Here is a 20,608-nt window from a genome sequence, read left to right on the forward strand (position 1 = left end):
TTTGTTTTGTTTTGTTTGGTACCGGGGATTGAACTCACGAACTTGCACTTGCCAGGCAGATGCTTATGCTGCTGAGCTAAATCCCCAGCCTTTTTGTCTTTTTGAGACAAGGTCTCACTATGCAGTTCAGGCTGGCCTTGAATTGACTTTGTAGCCCATACTAGTCTAGAATTTGCAATGATCCTCCTGCCTCAGCCTCCCCAGTGCTAGGATTATAAGTGTGTACCACCACGCCTGGCTCTCAGAATTGAGATTTTTGAAGTGGACCCCTTGGCTGTTAAAAGAAACCAAGCAGAGAATCCTTTTTTCTACCCCCAGTAATTCTTGAGTCAGGTCACAGAATCCTAAGAAAGATCAGAATGACTGGCTTGGAGCTGAGGAAGTAGGGTACCTAAGAGCTTTGTCAAGCAAGAGTGTACATAGTCACATTCTGGGGTACATACTCACCTCTAAGGCATCTTTCAGGCAGGTCTGGGCTCACACCTGTAGGGTTTCACTTCAGGTGGGCTTTGTAGTGAGGCCCTAGGACTCATACTATTGAAGAAGGAATGATACAGATGTTTTCCTCCCATTCCTCCATCTCCTAGATAGGGAACTCGATTGCTGCTCAGAGAGGTTAGGTAACATACTTAAGGTCACAGGTTGACAAATGGCTCCTTTCCCCGAGCTCAAGCCTACCTCCTCCATCAGTTTGATCGCCCCTCAATTTAGGACATTTGGGCTTTTCTGCCTGTCAGCTTCCTCCTCGGGCTAAGCTGCTCACATCACATCCCATTTAATCTTCACGGCTTCTTGAGTCCTTCTGAAGGCTGATGGTTTCTCTCTGTGTCCTCAATGCCCCCCCCATCTGTCATCTTAAAGGAGTCTTGCACCTCAGAGGTGGCCTCCATGCTGCTTCAGAGAAGCAGAAGCTGATCTGAGTTGGTCCAGTCTACCACAGCGAATGCCTTACAGTGAGTTCTGTCTAGAGTGGAAGGAGTCAAACTTAAAAACAAGAATTTTTCCCTCAGTTTCCTCACATATCTTCAACGCAGAGTACATGAGACACTACTCAGGTGTTCCTTTTCATGTGACCTTGAGAAAATTACTTCAAATTTCTGTGTCCTAGGTCTTTTGTTCATCAGTTGGGGATATGAATCAATTTCTCTGTCTCTCTCTCTCCGCCTCCCTCTCTTCTTCCTCTCTCTTTCCCTGTCTTCCTAATTTCCTGTGCTTCTCTCCTTCTCTCCAGGCTGGACATTAAGTCTGCGGCCTCGTGCATGATAAGTAGATGCTCTACTATTAAGCTACACTCCCAGTCTAATACCTGTGTCTTTAGGTGATTGTAAGAACCAAATAAATAATGACACTCTGCTATGCAGTGTCTAGTGCAAGGAACTCAATAAGTGTTAGCATTATTGTTGATTGAAATCGTAATTTTTTTTTTACTCTGGGCTTTAGTGAAGTGGAATGGAGAAGAAAAAGAAAATAGGAGAAGTTGTGATTATCTTGGCGGTGTTGCTATCATTTTTAAATCCAGGGCCTCCCAGGTGTTAAGCATATGCTCTTCCACTGAGCTACACTTTCATGTTCTGAGTCCATCAAATAAGATGAAAGATCATAAAACCTATTGCATTCAGTATCATGGTTCTTAGAACTGTAGCAATAATTGCTTTTCCCTATTTATAAAATACCCAACATCTGCTATCTCACTTGCTCTTTTCTACTAGGTAGTTCTCTTTGCTAACTTGCTGAGGAAGGAGCTGGACACAGAGATAAGAAGCTTCCTAAGGTCACCTAGTCAACAGCAAGGAGGGCTCGGATTTAGACCCTGGACAGTGTAAAGTTAGAATTGGGATTTTATTCTTATTTTTTTCTTCCAGGAGAGGCTCTGGCTCTCTCTCTCTCTCTCTCTCTCTCTCTCTCTCTCTCTCTCTCTCCTTCTGCTGCTCTCAGAAATGTCATCATAGATTGCTGAATCTGACTTTCAAGGTCATCTGGCCCAAATCCTACCTAGTGCAGCAGCTCCCTCTTCGGCCTCCTGGAACTCCTATCCTTCAGCTTTTCCTTGAACCCGCAGGGAGAGGGAGTTTTGACCCAGTGCTTTTGTCCAGCTTGTGTTGTTAGAAAGCCATGAGGTCATGAGGCACACTGGCCCTGCCTGGTGCCACTCCACGCTCAGGACATGTCCCTTCAGTGCCAGGAGACATTGTCAGGCGATGGCTTGGCTTCCTGAGTGGTAGCCAGGGAACTGGTAATTGTGAGAGGCGGCCTGCTCCAGGCTTGGAGTTGGCCAGCACCAGGCTGTCAGGTGCCATCACTGGCTGGAGAAGAACTGCAGCTTCCAGGGACAACTTGGTGCCAGGCAGTGTTACGATCAAGAGATGCAATGGAAATTCCCCAGCCACCACTGGCGTATTCTTCATGGGAACAGATTCCTCTCTATCCTTCTCATTTCCTTCCTGATTGGCAGATGTTCCCCCACTTCCTCTGGTACTGGAGGAAAATGCCTTTTGGTACACAGCCTCTCTTAGACTGCATCACCTCCACCATCACCACCACTATCATCATCATCATCACTATGGCAACTCTATTTGTTTGGCTCTTACTGTGTTCTAGACACTGTGCAAAGCAGTTTCTATGCAGTAGCTCATTTCTTTCTCACAAAAATCCTCAGAGGAGATGACTGTCCTTACTGTACAGAAAGGAAACTGGGGCATAAAGAGCTGAAGTGACCTGCCCAAGGTCACACAGCAAGCAAGTAGCACAGACAGAACTTGTCCCTTAAGACTGTGTCCAAAGCCACCGTATTAAACCGCCTCTGAGTTCCATGCCACCTGCTGCCTCCTCCTTCCTGTATTATGTTCTTTCTGAACCCTGTGTGTGTGATTCAGCCAGTAATGAAAAGTCTGACTTTGTGCAAACATCCCTAAGATCGTTCTCTGGGGTTAGGCCATGTCCAGTCCCAGGCTTCCTTCCATGCCGGCTCCTGGGAAGGATTCTCTTGGTCTGCGTCTGGGTCCTGAAGTGTGAGTACAATAGAGGCTCTGAACCTTCTCTCTTTGGGGGATCCAGCTAGCATGCGTTCTTGGTCTGACAATCTCTCAAGTTCTGTGATTTCCTAAAACTGATTCTTCTCATGCTCGCTGAACTTGAGGCTTGGATACCGGTTCCAAATCACTGTTCTTCTTTGAGGATCTAGAATACTGTTTCTCCCACTCTAGGACTGTAAAGGAGTTTCCATCTGACTCCCCACAGTGGGGGGCTTTGTGGAGAAGCAGGAGAAGCAGCAGAATGGAGGCTCACTTTGGCAGGAGAAGCTTCCCTTTGGTCTTAGGATCTCCTCCTAGGCATGGCCTTTGTTGAGCTGCAGGCAGCTAGCTAGAAATGGAGTGAATTGGATGTCAGGGTGGGGCATGCAGCTCAGGGTTCTCAGACTAAGACAGCCCTTGGGAGTTCAGCTACTCTGTCCATCCTTGGGAAGAGTCTGCTTCAGGTCACCACACTGAGAGGAAGACCACCCAGTGCAGGGCTAAGGGTAGAGAGCCATATCCTGGACTCTGGAGACACACTGGGCATGCTGGAGAGGTCAGGGTGGAACCTAATGTTGTGTCTGGATGCTGCTGGGGTCTTAGGGGAAGCTCTGTGGGCAGTGGTGACTTTTTATAGCTGCGTGGGAACCTACAGAGAGAAGGGCAGGGTTGACTAGGGCCCGGGAGCACAGCTATATTCGGTCAGCAGACAAGGCCTTGCCTCAGCCTCTGGAGGTCCAGTAGGCTGGGCATGGAGCCAGGGAAGGCGGGAGGGAGGGAAAGAACTGCTGGGAGCCTGTCTAATCTTGAGGTCACAAGTGGGGTGGAAGCACAGGCGTGTCTTATTTAGCCCACCTGGTGCTTTAGATCAGGAGAGCTGGCCACAGTGGGCTGGTGCTAAGTGGTGCCGCCCATTTAGTGGGGCACAGCACACAGCATCAGTTCCCTTAACCTGCCAGCTTCACTTACAACAGCAACAGCACCTGTTTGCAACCTTAGTCTAGCAAACCAACTCAGCATGTTCTCCCTGCGGCCAGCTCTGATCACTCTCCCGGCCTCCCAATAGGATTCCACCAGGGTAGGATCTGAGCTCAGGAGCTGGGACACAGGGCTTGGCCTCAGGGATTGAGCTGGGATCCTAGGAACATTTGGGGGAAAGACATCTTTCTATTATGCTCCGAGAGAATGCTTCCCATTGGTAGGACAGTTTCCCTCTGTCTGATTCTCTTAGCTTCCGTGCACACAAGTATGTGATCTTGTGTTTATGTCTGTGTCACTGTGAATGTGTGCATGTGTGTTCATGTGAAAGTGTGACACAGACAGCATCACAGCCAGCTCTTCCTGGAACAACTTTCAGTCAAGGATCAGCATCTCCATCTGTGGGACCGATGTATCACCTGGCCCTGTGCATTCTGAGGCTCTCATAACATGCAAGCATCTTCTCTTGAGGAGGCTCCTTCCAGGACCAGGAGCCAGGCCAGGCCAGGAGGGCCTATGTGGGCAAAGAGGTGATGCCCTGCTTCTCTTTTGCATTTGCTTGGTGTGGGCTGCAGATGCACCAAGAGGAGAAGAGCAGCTACATGGTGGTGCAGACCAGTGAGGAGGGGCTGACGGCCAGCGGCGAGTTCCCTGGACCACTCCTGATGCTGGCCCAGAACTGCGCTGTCATGCACAACCTGCTCGGCCCTGCCTGCATCTTCCTGCGCAAGGGTTTTGCTGAAAACAGGCAGCCTGTACGTAAGTTGGCCCAGTGGAGCTCGCTGACCTTGGCTTCACAGGGTGTATTGAGGCACTGGGGAGAAGTGAGGGTTCTGTACCCAGTACTTCCTGTCCCTCAGTGGCTTCTTCTCAAATTGAATCCCCAAAGTTTCCCCTTCTTGCTGCAAAGTGAGTCCATGTTCCCTAGCAAGAAAATGCTAGCAGAGAAAATTCTGGGGAGCACTTGTGATGTGCCAGGCACTGGGTTCAGTGTGTTGGTGGACACCCTCATTTAATCCTGAGGAACTCCGAGAGGTAGGTGCTTTTATCGTCCCTATTTTACAGATGACGAAACTGATGGACCAGCTAGTTGACGGTAGTCTGGTAGTCAAATATGTGACCTCAGAGCCTCCTGCTTGGAGTTATTCCAGACATGTACCATTCTCCAGCAGAGTTTTCTACTGTGATGGGAAAAAATCCCCTAAAGTCTGTGCTGTCCATTAGAGTAACCACTAGCCACAGACAGCTGTTGACCCCTTGAAATGTGATTAGTACCATAAAGGAACTGAATTATTTTGTTTCATTCTAAGGCAAATTTAAATAGGCATAGGTAGCTGGTAGCTACTGTGTTTGCCTTCTGTGAACAGTCACAAGGCGGAAGGAGATGCTGATGTTACAGATACAGCATTGTGGTTGCATTTATTAAATGCCACATGATGAATACTTTACATGCCTTGTCTTACGGCATAAAGGCCTGTGAGGTGGGTACCAGTACTCACCCATATTACAGAGGATGACACTGTGGCTCAGAGAATGGAAATGATCTGCCCCTGGACCCACAGCCTGGAAATAGCAGTTCTGGGATTTGTACTTGGCTCTGTCTGACTCTGGGGCCCAAGCTCTTGTGTCCACCTACATAAATTGGGGGGAAAAATGTGCATGTGCCTCATTCCACTGGCTCCCTGAAATGAGGCACCAGGTTTCCTGCCACATTGGTGGGATTCCCTGACTGTATATCTGAGCACAGTGTACACTCCATACTGTTCTGAACTAAAGTTCAATCACCAGGGTGCTTGACAGAGGCATGCTGGGAAAGACAGCGGCAGCCTGGGCTCTGAGCATACAAGAGGTGTAGCAGGAGCTGTGGCAAGAATCAACAGCACCCTGCTGGATGAGAAAGAACTGGTATGGTTAAGTAACTGGTCCCTGAGTGTATCTTTTGCACAGATGCACACATATACACGTGGATGCCCTTTTCTGTGAGTTCTGTGGATTCAACCAACTGTAGATTTAAAAAACTTTTTTCCCATTCCTGGGGATTAAAACCAAGGCCTTTGTAATGAGCTATATCCCCAGTCTCTCCCCATTTTTGTTTTTCGTTTTATTTACTTTTGTTTGTTTTAATTTTGAGACAGGATTTTTCTAAGTTTCCCAGGCTGGGCTCAGACTTGCCATGCTCCTGCCTCAGCATCCCAGAATGCTGAGATTATAAGTATATGCCACCACGCCTGGCTTCAAAACTACTTTTAAAACGTTGCATCTGTCCTGAGCATGCATGGACTACTTTTTCTCATCACTATCCCCTAAGCAGTAAAGTATAACAGCATTTCCATTGCACTGGAAATTCCAGGTCATCTAGAGATAATTAAAAGTGTTTGGGAGAGCCAGGCGTGGTGGTGCACACCTGTAATCCCAGCACTCAGGAGGCAGAGGCAAGGGAATCATTGCAAGTTCAAAACCAGCCTGGGCTACAAAGTGAGCTCAAGGCCAGCCTGAACTGCATAGTGAGACCCTGTCTCAAAAAGACAAAAAAAAAAAAAAAAAAAAAAAAAAAAAAAGCTTGTTTGGGAAGATATGCATAGGTTATATGCAAATGACACACCATGGTATAAAAGGAACTTGAGCATCCTTAGATTTTAGTACCCACAGGGAGACCTGGAACATATTCCCCCCCAATACTGAATGACAACCCTACTCGCTTTCACTTACTACTAATATAACACATTGAAAAAAGCATCCTTTTGGTCACCTGAGAAAGCCTAGAAACACACATCCCTGTCTCAAACAGCAGTGATAAGCCCTTGTGCCAAGGAACCTTTTAAGTGAAAGTCACCCAGCAGTAATCATTTCACAGAGACAAAGGTCTCTTAAGGTGATTCCTTCCCTCAGCTAGAAAGGGCTCTTGGAGGACCTGGGAGCCAGCAGGCTGCTATCTTGGCCTCACACCCACTCAACAGCAGAGCTGCTTCCCCTTCCCCTGACCCTTCCGGGACCAGAGCTCTCCCTTGGGGCCAGTGTGGAGTGGGTGGGCAGCTGCAGCCTCCACCCACGCGAGGCCCAAGGCTCACACAGCTTGTGTACATCACCTCACTGTGGCCTGCTGAGTGTCTGTGTTCTGGATACAGGTGCCCAGACCTGCTGTGAGTCTCCTGGGGAGGCCACACCTGCCTCACGTCCTTGTCCTTCCTTCCCAAAGGAGGAGGAGTGGAATGTGGGCACCTGTCTCTATTCCATGCCAATCTGTCTCCTCCTGGGCAGGCCTAGGGCATCATCCAGAGCCTGCTCCATGCTTCCTCTGGGCATGCTCTTTGGAGACTTCTCTGCCATCTGTTCTGATGCCTGGACCCAGGTTTTCTTTGACTCCCCAAGGAGACCTGGGGCCTGCTAGATGCTAGAAGTGTGTGCTTTGGGCCCTGGCAGCAGCTAGAGTCACTGGCAGCCCCCAGGGTCCTATGCTGTATCCTGTGACAGGACAAGGTATAGGGATAGTGGTCAAATGGGAAGATGGGACAGTGCCCAGGAGGCAGGGCACAGCCCCAGATCTGGCTCCAACAGCCCCTAGCTCTTCCTCTTTTTCTCTGGGGCTGCCTGTGCATTCCCTGTTTTCTCTCCCCCTGAAATCCCTCTTCTCCCATTGTCTTGCAGGCTTCCCCTCCCTGGCTCCCTCTGAGACCACTGGGTGGTGTTCTCTCCTCTCTGTGTGACTTCTCCTGGCCCTGTTTTATTTACAGGTTTTACCTCTGGCTGGCTCTGTTCCAGGCCCATGCCTGTACCTGGAGGTTCTGTGCTTAGGCTCCTGAGCAGTGTTGGGTCCTGGTGCATATTCTACCTGGGGTCCAGGAGCTTCTGTGTCTATGGAACATGTGTGGCTGCAAGGACACAGTCCAGACAAACTTCTGCTCTGTTCTGTCCGCTCCCACCTGGTGCCTGCTGCCATTTGGATGGCTGTATTGGATGGGCGTCTGGTAATTTCCAGGTCCCTTGCCTCTGCTAACAGGGTATGTTTCTTCTGTTTCAGGATAGATCACTGCGGCCAGAAGAGATTGAAGGTAAAACTTGGACCTTGGGGAAAAGGTTTGCTCAGCGCTCCAAGAAGGTGCAGGAGGGAGGTTGGTGGGAAGAAAGGCAGAGACATCATGGCCTCCTGGGATGAGGACCTGGGACAGACAGGGACCTGCTGTGGAGCCCGCCACTGGAGGAGTGAGCCTGGAGCAAGCTGCAGACCCTTGAGTCCTGGGGGATACAGGGTGTACCTCTTCCAGCTGCTGAGCCCCAGGCTGCCTTTGTCCCCAGAGTCTCTAGGGTTCCTCCTAGAGACCAACCACATCCACCTTCATTCACTTCCCCAGAGCTCCGAGAGGCCTTCAGAGAGTTTGACAAGGACAAGGATGGCTACATCAACTGCCGAGACCTGGGCAACTGCATGCGCACCATGGGCTACATGCCCACGGAGATGGAGCTCATCGAGCTGTCCCAGCAGATCAACATGAACCGTGAGTTCTTCCCCAGGACATCGCTTCCCTTCTTCTCACACAGGCCTGGGTTCCAATTCTGCATCCATCTCTTTTCAGCTCTGTGACTGGTGGACACTGCTTACCCTCTCCAAGCCTCAGAGTCCAAACCTGTCATATGAAGGCGCAGTAAAGGAGAGGAGCGCAGGAAGTTAATGAGGGAATATATGTCAAAGTGCACAGTAGTGTACCTGGCTGGCGATACAAAGTGATCAGAGGGAGTAGGGAGAGTGGTGATGCACACCTGTAATCCCGGCTACTTAGGAGGCTGAGGCAGGAGGGTGGCAAGTTTGAGTTCAGCTTGGACAACTTAGGAAGACCCTGCCTCAAACTGAAAAAATAAAAATGGGTTGGAGATGTAGCTCATCATGGAACCAGCTGGAAGCTTCCATTAGGCTCCAGGTGTAAACCCAGTTGACAGTGAACAAAACAGGTAGAAACATGCAGAGGCAGCACCGTATCAGATGTGTGAAACAAGGATGTAATTCTCGGTCTTAGTCTGGGTGCAGGTGCAAAATGTTTGTTGTGAAGGGAGGCATTGCGGCAGTGGGGAGGGGGTGACACGGGGCTCACTTTCAAGCCAGCTGCCTCTCTGGGTGGCTGAAGGCTGCGTCTCTGTGGGGGTCAGAGGATGAATACAGGGTGCCCACCTCCAAGTTCTCCCCATCCCCACCTCTCGAGCTGGGATTGCCCCCAGCACCTACTGATCAGGGGTTGAAAGCTTCTGTGAGCAGGTGGAGAAAGCCATTTGGGAGTTGAGTTTGCATCTACACAGCAAGGGGAAGGCTGGGACCCTCAGCTTCTTGTCCCCTCTGTCTTTCCACGGGTGTATATTGGTCTCTCCACACCTGCCTCTGTCTATATCTCCTGCCTCCACTTTCTGACCTGTCCCCTTAGTCAATCTCTGGCCACTCCCCTGAGCCAGCGTTTGTCATGGCCCCTGTCTTTGGTCACCTCTCTGTCCTCCTTTGGCCTTTGTTTATGCCCCGGAACTCAAGCAGGCAGATCGGGAAGGGGTTGGCCATCCCCGCACCTGCCTCCGTGGAGATGGGGAATGGGTGCCTTAAGGGTGACCCAGCGCCTTCCTCTTGCCCCAGTGGGTGGCCATGTGGATTTTGATGACTTCGTGGAGCTAATGGGGCCGAAACTCCTGGCAGAGACAGCAGATATGATTGGCGTAAAGGAACTGCGAGATGCCTTTCGAGAGGTGGGTGAGGATCAGTGGGTGGCAGGGGAGGGCAGAGTATGTGAAGCCAAGTCCTGTGGTGGCTACTGGGCCAGGGGAGGGAACTTGGACAGAGAAGGGACATAGAGGAAAGAGGGACACTGAGGCTGAGAAAGGATCTCTGCCTTAGATCTGTTGCTGCCGGTCTCCACGGTCTCCACGTTGTGGCTCTGTCCCCTTCCTCCTCCCTCTGTAGTTTGACACCAATGGTGATGGGGAGATAAGCACCAGTGAGCTGCGAGAGGCCATGAGGAAGCTCCTGGGCCATCAGGTGGGACACCGAGACATAGAGGAAATTATCCGAGACGTGGACCTCAATGGGGATGGACGAGTAGACTTTGAAGGTAGGTAGGGCTGGCAAGTGGGCAAGAAGCAGGCCAGCAGAGGCCGTCCACAGAGACTCCGACTGCATGACCCTCACGCAGTCATCGGTCCAGCCAGACTCGGTACTGTCCTGCCTTTCCATGCACCCCTCCCTCCTCACCTGCCCACTGACATCTCTGTTCTTCCAGTTATCTTCCAACTGCTGTTTATAGCTGTGCCCAACTCAACTCTGAAACTGAAGACAAAAAGAAGCTTTGTTTTTTTTTTTAAATCTCTGTATTTCCTATTTAACAAAGGTCCTTACACATAGCTAATATTCAGTAAGAGTTTTTTTAAAAAAAGAATTATCATGATTGTTATTTATTGCACACTTTTTCTACAAATCATTGTACTAAGTAAATGTACATATATTATCTCATTTAACTTCACAGTGATTCATAGATTGTACTGTTCTTACCTCCTAAAGAAATGAAGAAACTGAGATGTAGATAACTTGCGCAAGAGTGGCTACTAGGTGTCAGAGCTAGGTACAAACCCAGGGCTGGAATCTCATCTGCTAGATAATCTTGTTCATGACAACATTCCAAATACTATGGGATGGGGTGGGGGAGGACAATGTTGACCTTGAATTCCAGGGATTTGCATTCTGAGCCAGACTGTGAGTGTGTCCAGAACATAAAGTTGGGAGGTCTTAAAGGTAATTGGCCACACTTCCAGGGGAAGAGTGTGAATAGGTGGAGAGATGGCTTTGCGACCATCAGATCTGGAAAATCTCAGGTCGCCCTGTGTCACACTGTCCACCTGCATGCTTCAGATGATGGACCGTCCCCCAAAGCCAGGCTTTGCCCATTGATTCTACCAAGATGTGTTTCTTGTGCACCTGCTATGTACTGAGACTTGGTCCCTACCTTCAAGAGCCCAAGACCAGGGGCTGGGGATTTAGCTCAGCGGCATAAGCACCTGCCTTGCAAGCAGGCAGTCGTGAGTTCGATCCCCGGTACCGATAAAAAGGAAAAAGACAAAAAAAAAAAAAAAAAAAGAGCCCAAGACCAGCAAGGGAAACAGGAAATCAGTGGAGTCCCCACTGTGTTGGGGGAGTAGGATGCGGAGTGTGGAGGGAGCCCCTAGGCCAAGCTGGGGAGAACTAGGGAAGATTTCCTAGAGGTAAATGAGCAGAGCCCTGCAATATGGGTAAAAGCCACCAGGAGAAAAAGAAGGAAGGACATTTACCTAAATGAGTTGAAAGCCTATGTCCACATGGGGATTTGCACATGGATGTTTATAGCAGCGTTCTTTATAACTGCCGGAACTTGGAAGCAACCAAGAAGTCCCTCAGTAGGTGAAGGGCTAAATAAACTGTGGTGTGCAGAGGGCGGTGGAATATTGTTCACCATTACAAAATATTGAGCCATCAAGCACGAAAAGACATGGAGGAACCTCAAATATATGTGACTGAGTGAAAGAAGCCAAGCTGAAGATACCGCACACTGATTCCAACTCTGTGACATTCTGGGAAAGGCAAATCTCTCAGAAAAGATGAGAGGCTATCAGGATTGGGGAAAGAGGATAAGGGGATAAATAGAGTACAGAGGATTCAGGCAGGGAAACTACTGTTTGAGACCAGAAGAGCAGATGCACACTGTATGCTTGTCTAAAACCATAGAATATACAACACTGAGAACAAACCCTAAAGTAAACGTGGGTATGGGGCCGGTCCTAAGGGTAGGTCAGCATGGGGGCATCAGATGTACTAACTACTCTGGGGTGAGACAGTGGTGGGGGTCAGGGGACCATGCATGTGTGGGGCAGAGGTATAAGGGAAATCTCTGTCCCATCCAGTCAGGGATCCCAATAAAACTACTAAAACAAACAAAACAACCACTGGAGTGTAGGGGGAGAAAAAGAAGCAAGAGAGGTAAAGGGTGCAGCAAAGCTGAGAACAGGGATGAGAAGATGGAGCCCACGCTAGAAAGCGCAAGCACAAGCCGCCTGAATTCTGCAAATGAGGTCTGTGTGGTCACAGCTCAGACTGCAGGGTGCATGTACCAATACAGCTGAAACTGTCAGCAGGACCAGATCAGGCCAGGCCCCAAGGCTGTGCCGGTACCCTGAACATCTTGTGGGGGCGCAAGGGGGTTTAAGCAGAGGCTGCTGTACAGATTGGAAGCTGTGTGGAAGATAGATCGGAGGGGGCAGAGTGGATGTAAGGGCCTGGCTGGACCCTGACTGCTGCTGCTCCTGTACCTTTGCAGAGTTTGTCCGAATGATGTCCCGCTGAGGCCTCGAGGGCCCCACCAGGACTGCCAAGCTCCCCAGGTTGGGAGGGGAGAAGAGGAGCCGGAGCTCGCCTCGCCCTGCCACCGCCGCAGCTGCCCCGAGCCCAGGACGTACTGGCGGATGGGGCCTGCCTGCACCCGGGGGAGGTGCCCACCCCGGACCCCCACCCCTCTGCACTGTGAAAGACTCACAACTCCTGCAACTGGAAAAGGGGGCGCCCGCTGATGAGGAGGCCACCATGCCAAGCCGGCAGAGGTCGTGCCAGGCGCCAAGTGCCATGTCCCCAGCCACCGCTGGCTGGGTGGGCCAGGGAGCCCGCCAGCAGACCCCACACAGCATGTCTGTCCCAGGGCAGAGCCTCTCGCTGCCCTCCTTAGCTCTATGCCCGTCCCAGCTCGCCTCAGCCCTGTGATCTCAGAATCAATAAAAATGTTTCCAAGAGAATGAAGCTGGGGTGGTCTTGGCTTCTTGGTTAGACAGCACACACATTTCTCAAGCACCACCTGCACACTCTGAAATGGCTGAACTTGCCTGCATTTATTACACATTTATGGAGTGACTGTGACAGACCTGTCCATTCTCATTTTATAAGCCCGAACCTGTCACCTTCCCCTAAGCTGGAGGCTGAGGGACGCTATCTCCACTGTGTATGCAGGTGCCCTGTTTACCAGTTTCTATAAGAGGCGGATGACCAGTGGGTAAGTGCCTAGCAGGGTCTGTGCCGCGTCCTGACTTCCTGGAGTATTTGTATTGGTCTGGAAAACAGACACAACATAAACATATCCGTATGTGATTACTAATGGAGAGCCTGCTGTAAAGGAAAAAGGCTGGGACCTCCGGCAGATATAATACCTGACCTGCTCTAGGGAGGTCGGGGAAGGATTTCCTGAGGAAGCGATGACAAGCCTTTGGTCTGGAGGAAATCCTGAAGTGTGAGAGGAGACAGATGTTGAAACAGCTGCCATCCTGCCCTGAAATGAAAAGCAGGATGTCCAGTGGTCAGTCTCTGGGTTTGCTTGCTGTGTGAATTTGGGCCAGTTGTGTCCCGTCACTGAACCTCAGTTTCCTCAATGTGCCCACCCCAGGTGACCTCAGCCCTGTGATCTCAGAACCAATAAAAATATGGAGACAATAAAGGATGGAGTCAGGACAGAGTACGCACACTTGGGGTATTAGATTGTGTCCTTCTGGGGCCTGCTATTCACAAATGCGGTGGATTGAGCCAATATTGATTAGATCCATTGTAAGCATTGTAATTAATTCCTACCAGGGAAGGATTGAAGGCATCAGGAGAAGTTCGACAGCTTAGTGGGTTTGAGAAATACTTGGGCACGTGTGTACGGTGGCCGGTGTAGTCCAAGCCGTGAATTCTCTACCTTAGCATGCATAAGAATGACCTGGAGGATTTGTTAACAAGTTTCCAGAAGATGCTGATGCCGCCAGCCAGTGGTCCACGGTCTGAAGAGATCAACTGTAGGTCCTAGGCATGTCCAGGCAGCTGGGACAGACTGTGGGAGTAAAGACTGGAGCTGGTAGGTGAGTGGCGCCTCCCCGCCCCCTGTGCCACAGCAGAGAGAGGATTCTTGTTCTTAGACCTGGCAGGGAATATGGGATGACCCTGAGCCCCAGCCAGAAACCCAGGTAATCCCCATGTCCCTGAGGCCCGTGAGGCTGGGCGCTCCCAATTCACTCTAATAATCCAATTCTGAGGCTAAGCCCTTGGCTGTGTGCCCTGCTAGGCGAGCCTGCAGCCCTGCCTGCCCCTGTGCCAGCTTAGTTCTGCCCAGAGACTCTGTGCTGTTTCACAGACACAATGCCCTGGGTGGGAGGAGGGGCAGTCTATAGGCATCTCTGTCAATTGGTAGGGTCAGCTCCTGGGGGCACCGCAGGACGGGCCACAGTTAGGAGTGAGCTAGGACACCTCTGTCCCCAGTGTGTGGCCTGCTAAACTGAAAGACATGACAGCTGAGGTCATGGCAGGGCCACTGTTCAGAGGAAACTTCGTGTTCAGGGAAAGGGGAGCCCAGGGACTGGGCTTCCACCTCCTCTGATGCCAGACCCCAGCGCTCCTCCCATTCACCTGTGTTGTATTTTAGGGCTGCTACTGGATTGTTTGAAGAAAGTGTTCTGTAACTTTTCAAGAACCGAGATGCATTTGCCTCGGTGGGAGTTCTTTCTGCCCCACTGTACTTCTGCTTTAATACCTTTCCTGGTATTAAAGCCCTGTGAGTCATCTTAGAAAAGCACTTTATCAAAGAGGCCTTAAAATGATACTGAGTTTCCTCCTTGTGACTTGGAAAGTCTAATTCATTCACTCATTCATGCATGTGTTAGAATTTATTTACTTATGTTGTAGTACTGGAGATGGACCCTAAGGTCTCATGCATGTTAGGCCAGCACTTTAACATTGAGCTATATCCTCCACCCCTACTGATATTTATTGAGCTTCTACTATGTCCCAGGTGTTATGGCAGGGTCCATTTCTTCAAAGAGCTCGGAGTCTGGTGGGGGAAATAGATAAGAAAACAGATATGCCAGGCACATGCCTGTAATCTCAGCACTCAGGAGTCTGAGGCAGGAGGATCATTGAGAGTTTGAGGCCAGTCTGGGCCAAATAGTGAGTTCAAGGCCAGCCTAAACTACACAGCAAGACCATGTCTCAAAAAAACCAAAAACCAACCAACTAAACAAACAAACACAGATGAGGATAATATACTAACTAGGGTAGGCTTGAGACCAGAGAGGACAAAAAAGGCTCCTTCTAACCGGGCATAGTGGTGAACATCTATAATCCCTCAACTCTGGGAAACTGAGGTAGGAGGATCAAAAGTTTGAGACCAGTATGGGCATTTAGGAATTTAGTGAGATCATGTCTCAAAATACAAAGGGAGTGGGGGCATAGCTCAGTGTGAAGATCCTGGGCTCAGTCTCCTGTACCACACATACTAAAAAAAGGTATCTGGTCCATTCTGTGGGGAAGGGGAGGGGGAGGAGTGGGTTTGCTAAACCATGATGGACAGGTAATCTGCTGTCAGAAGATGTGGGCAGACAGAGTGTTTATAGTGAAAGGAACAACATGTGCAAAGGCTCAGAGAAAAGGAACAGCCACGCCTTTTTTTGTAAACTAAGCAGTAGACCATCTGTCCTGTGTACTGGCCTGGGAGAAGCAGAGAGAGGTGACACCCAGCGAGAAGGGAGGGCCCAAGGCCACCACAGACCATAGGGTAAGGAAGGCTCAGGTGGGACCTCTGAGGAACTACCAACCCTCTTATTTTTGTGGCTCACAACAGAAAGCCTGGTGCCTGTGAAGGGCTTACCTTTGAGGACAGATCTATGCAGAGGGTAGAGGAATATAGAGCAGCTGGAGGCAGCCAGGAAGCTGCTGTTGCAGTGCCTGAAGACTTGAGTTTTAGCCAGGCATATAGCACACACCTGTAAACCCAGCTGCTCCAGAGGCTGAGGCAGGAGGATCTCAAGTTTGAGGCCTGCTTGGGCAACTTAGCAAGACCCTGTCTCAAAATAAAGTAAAAAGTTTGGAGCTTTTTAAGAGCTCCTAAAGAGCTTGCCTAGCATGCACAAATCCCTCTGTGAATCCTCAGTTTGAAAAAAAAAAAGAGCACGGACTCGTGGCTGATGGAAGGGGACTAATATGTCCTCCTCGGGCCTCAAACTCATTTGAGTTTTATCATGCCTTGGGATGCTACAAGAACTTCTAGGACAAAGGAACATGCTCCTAGCAGCAAAATGAGGACCGAGAAACCATACAGGAAAACTGAGGGGGATCCTTCAAGAGATCAAGCATAAGAAACAGAGATGGCAGGGGAGTTGACAGACTTGAAGGGCTGGAGACACAGCTCAGCAGGAGAGCACTTGCCTCGCATGTATGAGTTTCATCCCTAGTGTGCGCACACGCACACACCCCAGGAAGAAAAAAAAAGTAGAAGAGATTTTAAAAGATAGCAAGTTTAAAACAATGAGTCTAGCCAAATGATAGAAATGGTGTCCAGAGATGCGCATTTGGGTGGAGAAACCATAAAGAAACTTGCAGGGATTTTTTACTATAAAAGTCAGGACAGCAGTTGCTTTTGGAAAGGAGGAGGGACATGCATGCGTTCTCTGGGGGGTGGAGCCCTGGTCTAATTCTGGACCATTACAGTGCTTAAAATGGTGCTGCCTTATAATAATTCAGTAGGTTGTCTATTTGTTCTATGTGGTTTTTTGTTTGCCCTGTCTTATAATAAAAAGGCTTTTTAAAAAATCCAGTATAGACACAGAAACCGGCCAAAGGGGTTCAAATCCTAGCTCTGCCACTTCTGCACTGCGTCATGTGCATCAGCACTCAGCCCCTTTGTGTCTCAGTGCTCTCGACAGTAACCCAGGGATGATGCTGTGGGGTTCTGAAAATCAAATAAGATAGTATAGTTAGCTCTCCTGCAGATTCAGCCAACCAGGGATCAAAGTACTGGAAAAAAGAAAGCTGGGTGCACACTGCTAACCCCAGCATGCTGGGAGAGGGAGGCAGGAGGACCACAGGTAGAGACCTGGGCAGCTTAGAGACTTGGCCAGACCCTGCTTCAACATGAAAGCCAAAAAAAGGTTGGGGTTGTAGCTCTGGGTTCAGTCCCCAGTCCTATAAAACAGAAACGGATTTTAAAAAATAAAAATAAAGTATATCTGTACCAGACAAGTGAATGTGATACAGTGATTGCCTAAGCAATGCACTAAAAGAACTATTTACATTAGGTGAACTAGAGACGGTGGCAAGCTTGCAAATGCCATGCTGTTTTATAGAAATGGCTTGGGGGCTAGGGATTTAGCTCAGCGGCATAAGCGCCTGCCTTGCAAGCAAGCAGTCGTGAGTTCGATCCCTGGTACCGATAAAAACGAAAAAGACAAAAATAAGAAAGAAAGAAAGAAAGAAATGGCTTGAGCATCTGCAGATGGGGTGGGCAGTTCCCCATGGGTACCCAGGGACACCTGCATATGAAGCTGTCCTGCAGGCAGGCAGCACTATGACAGCTTTGACTGTTGTCACTGTTGCTGCTGTTACTCCCGGCTCACCTCCCACCCTCTCCCATGGTCAGCAGGCCCTGTGATTCCCTCTCGAGGAAAGGGGATGGAAAGCCCATGGCATTCTTTAATGACTGTGCCGGAAGCCCTCACTGACAGTGACAAGATAATCACAGCTTAACTCTGGGGCCTGGCTCGATGACCAGGGAGTAGCTGTGGCCCTGAGCCTCTTGTGTCTGCAGCTCTGGGTGCGGAGCTGGGATAATCCCTTCCACCAGACGTGCCTGCCATCTGCCCTGACTCCTGGTTGTCTCTCCTGTACAGGGGTCTGAGCATCATGATCAGCTCTGCTGTCCTTTAAGTTAAGGATGCGTGTGCATAGGGTATACATGGTGAGGAAGTTTCTTTTCCTCTTTGAGCCTCCCTGTCTATTATTAGTGATAATAATTGCATCTGCCTGTAAGGTGGTTGTGAAAACTAGGCAGGCTTGATAACAGAGGGCTCAGCTCAATGCCTTGACAAATGCTGTTCCCTCTTTTTGGAATGCTTTTTCCTGTACTCTTAGAATAGCCAATCTTGGGCCAGGGATTTAGCTCAGTAGCCCAAGCACTTGCCTGGCAAGTGCAAGGTCATCAGTTTGATCCGAGAGAGAGAGAGAGAGAGAGAGAGAGAGAGAGAGAGAGAGAGAGAGAGAGAGAATTCCAATCATTTTTTTTCTTTCTATCTTGAAAGCAGGCAGTCGTGGGGATCAAACTCACGACTGCCTGCTTTCAAGGCAGGCGCTTATGCCGCTGAGCTAAATCCCCAGCCCCTAATCATTCTTATTTCTTAACTCACCTATTGAAGGAAGGAAGCCATGACCACAGCTCATTTATGTTCTTCAGAGAGCATATGAAATTTATAGCCTGGACCAGGCATGGTGACACACACTTGTAATCCCAGCATTCAGGAGGCTGAGGCAGGAGGATTTTATGAATCTGAGGGCAGTCTGGGCTACATAAAGCATTCAAGGCCAGCCTAAACCACATAGTAAGATCCTGTCTGAAAATAAACAAAAAAATATCTGGGGATTTAGCTCAGCAACATAAGCAACTCACCTGGCAAGCGCTAGGTCAAGAGTTCAATCCCCAGTAGCAAAAAAAAAAAAAGAAAGAGAGAAAAGAAAAGAAACTACAAATCAAAATAAACAAAAAACAAAGAAATTTATGACCTGCCTTATATTTATTATATTTCAGTATGTTTTGCCCATCACACAAGGGATTTTATTTGTACATGTGTATATATCATCAGGAAAAAGAATCCCAGCGTTTTCACTCCTGTATTTTGTTATTTTTTTATAGAACTGGGACTTGAATCCAGGGCTTTCACACAAACCAACACTGCTAACCCTTTCTTAATTATTGATTTTGAGACAGGGGTTTCACTAAGTTACTAAATTGTCCACACTGGGCTTGAGTTTGCCGTCCTCCTGCCTCAGCCTTTGCAGAGATTACAGGCGGGTGTCACCATGCCCAATTTCCCTGTGTGTTTCTGTCTTGCTTCGTGGTTCACGTGGCTCATGATGCCAACTGAGGTTGTCAGTTCGATGAAACCACGCTGATGGGAAGGGAGCAGATTCTGCTGCCACGTTCCTAGCTCTTTGAGCAGTACACTGTACCCAAGCCTGACCACTCCTCACTGGTGTAGCCCCATGCGAGGTCACAGCGATTTCCTCAGCTATGAAGTGAGTGGTAGTGTCAGATTTTCAGTGTAACTATGCTCCGTCATCACCAGGGGGAGGTTGGCCTGACGAGGACCTGATGTTTCTCTCTGTTTTCAGCATTGTTGGTGTTCCTGAGAGTGTTACCCAGGACATCGTGGTGGCATGGAAACAGGGTGGAAAGACCTGTTTTAATACTTTTTTTTTTAAGCTGGACATGGTGGCTCATGCTTGTAATCTCATCACTCGGGAGGCTGAGGCAGGAAGATCATTGTGAGTTCAAGACCAGCCTGTGTGACAAAGCAAACTCAAGGCCAGCCTGAACTGCTAGTGAGACCCTGTCTCAAAAAGACAAAAAAAAAAAAAAAAAAAAAAAAAAAAACTTTTTTTTTTTTAAAGACAAAGTCTCACTATGTAATTCAGGCTAGATTTGAACCCTCCACGTAGCCCAGGCTGGGCTTGAAATTTGCAATGATTCTCCTGCTTCAGCTTCCTAAGTGCTGGGATAACACATGTCACCACCACGATAGGCTCTTTTAATCCTTTTTCTCTGCCACTGTCTGACGTCCCCTGCTCCTAATGGTGGAGACCATTTCTATCTGGTTCTCTTCAAGTTCTCCCAGGTGAAGAAGTCACAATCCCTAAAAGTATGAATAAAGAGATTTGTTTATTTCCTTGTCATCTGGCTTCTCTGACTGGCAGGAACACAATGACAAGGATGTTGTCTGGCGTGGTCTCTGTGGTGCCTTCTGACCCTTGTGCTGGCTGGGCACATAGTCTATGCTCGCAAATGCCTGTCACATGACTGTGAAGCTACAACACAGAGCCTGGGTCCGAGAAGAATTCCAGGCCTCTCCCTGGTGACTCTCCTAGTCTCAGCTCCGCCTTGCAGAGCCTTTTTGGACCATTTCCTGGTGCCATGGAGGGCTCATAGTTGCAAATGTTGCCATGGAATGGGGGAAAAACACAGGATTGGAAGCTGGAAACCCTAAAATCTAGTTTTATTTTTTTATCCATGGCAGTGTTAGCAAACGGTCCTCCTCACCCAACCACTCTCCCAGTGTACTTTTCTTCTCTCTAACCTTCTTTGTGGGTTGCATCAGCCACATTTCATGTGTTAATAGCACATATGCCTCTGCAGGGCTGAGGCAGGAGGATCATGAATTCCAGACCATGCTGGGCTACAAAATTCAAGGCCAGCCTGGCCTTAAAAAAAGTAAAAATAGCTATATGCGTTTAACATACTGGAGTGGTGTAGCTAACAGCGCATTTCCAAAATGGCAGGAAGTTTTTATGATTCAGGATGCAAATACTGGCCATCACGATCCCGTCTGGTTGCTTCACTAATTTGCCCTGCTCTAGACACAAGGCTGGAAAGAGTAAAGCAGCTGCTTTCTTTAGGGATGCAGTGTCATGGGGTGTATGTTAAGCCCTTTTTATTCAGCGTTTCATTCCATCTTGGCAACTGCCTCATTTTACAGGAAACTGAGCTGTAGAGGGCAACATGAGTCGCCAAGTTTGTACATAGCTGTAGATGATGCAGATTACCCCTGGTTGTGGTGGCACATACCTG

General features: G+C 49.1%; 1 protein-coding gene and 1 long non-coding RNA gene across 8 annotated transcripts in view; one reads left to right on the plus strand and one right to left on the minus strand.

The window, feature by feature from the left end:
* The window catches only part of LOC106025334 (uncharacterized), an 18,406-nt gene extending 17,830 nt beyond the window's left edge, over positions 1–576 (minus strand). For 2 of the 3 annotated variants that reach the window (XR_001198924.3, XR_010039681.1), the window contains exon 1: positions 448–576. This is a non-coding gene — a long non-coding RNA (uncharacterized LOC106025334). The remainder of the gene's footprint in view (positions 1–447) is intronic. The other variant, XR_010039682.1, reaches the window with a different exon arrangement.
* Cabp1 (calcium binding protein 1) overlaps positions 1–12,774 on the plus strand; it is a 21,995-nt gene extending 9,221 nt beyond the window's left edge. For 3 of the 5 annotated variants that reach the window (XM_063225770.1, XM_063225771.1, XM_003478473.5), the window contains 6 exons: positions 4,565–4,744; positions 8,008–8,038; positions 8,339–8,482; positions 9,598–9,707; positions 9,922–10,069; positions 12,302–12,774. In XM_063225770.1, coding sequence (XP_063081840.1) covers positions 4,565–4,744; positions 8,008–8,038; positions 8,339–8,482; positions 9,598–9,707; positions 9,922–10,069; positions 12,302–12,327 — 639 coding nt within the window. In that variant the 3' untranslated portion in view covers positions 12,328–12,774. Of the gene's footprint in view, positions 1–3,951; positions 4,090–4,564; positions 4,745–8,007; positions 8,039–8,338; positions 8,483–9,597; positions 9,708–9,921; positions 10,070–12,301 lie in introns of those variants that run through there. The other 2 variants (XM_063225772.1, XM_063225769.1) reach the window with 2 other exon arrangements.
* Positions 12,775–20,608: the final 7,834 nt, after the last annotated feature.

This window comes from Cavia porcellus, unplaced genomic scaffold (assembly GCF_034190915.1).
Source record: "Cavia porcellus strain 051 isolate PalLab524CR breed Dunkin Hartley unplaced genomic scaffold, mCavPor4.1 scaffold_16, whole genome shotgun sequence".
NCBI lineage: Eukaryota > Metazoa > Chordata > Mammalia > Rodentia > Caviidae > Cavia > Cavia porcellus.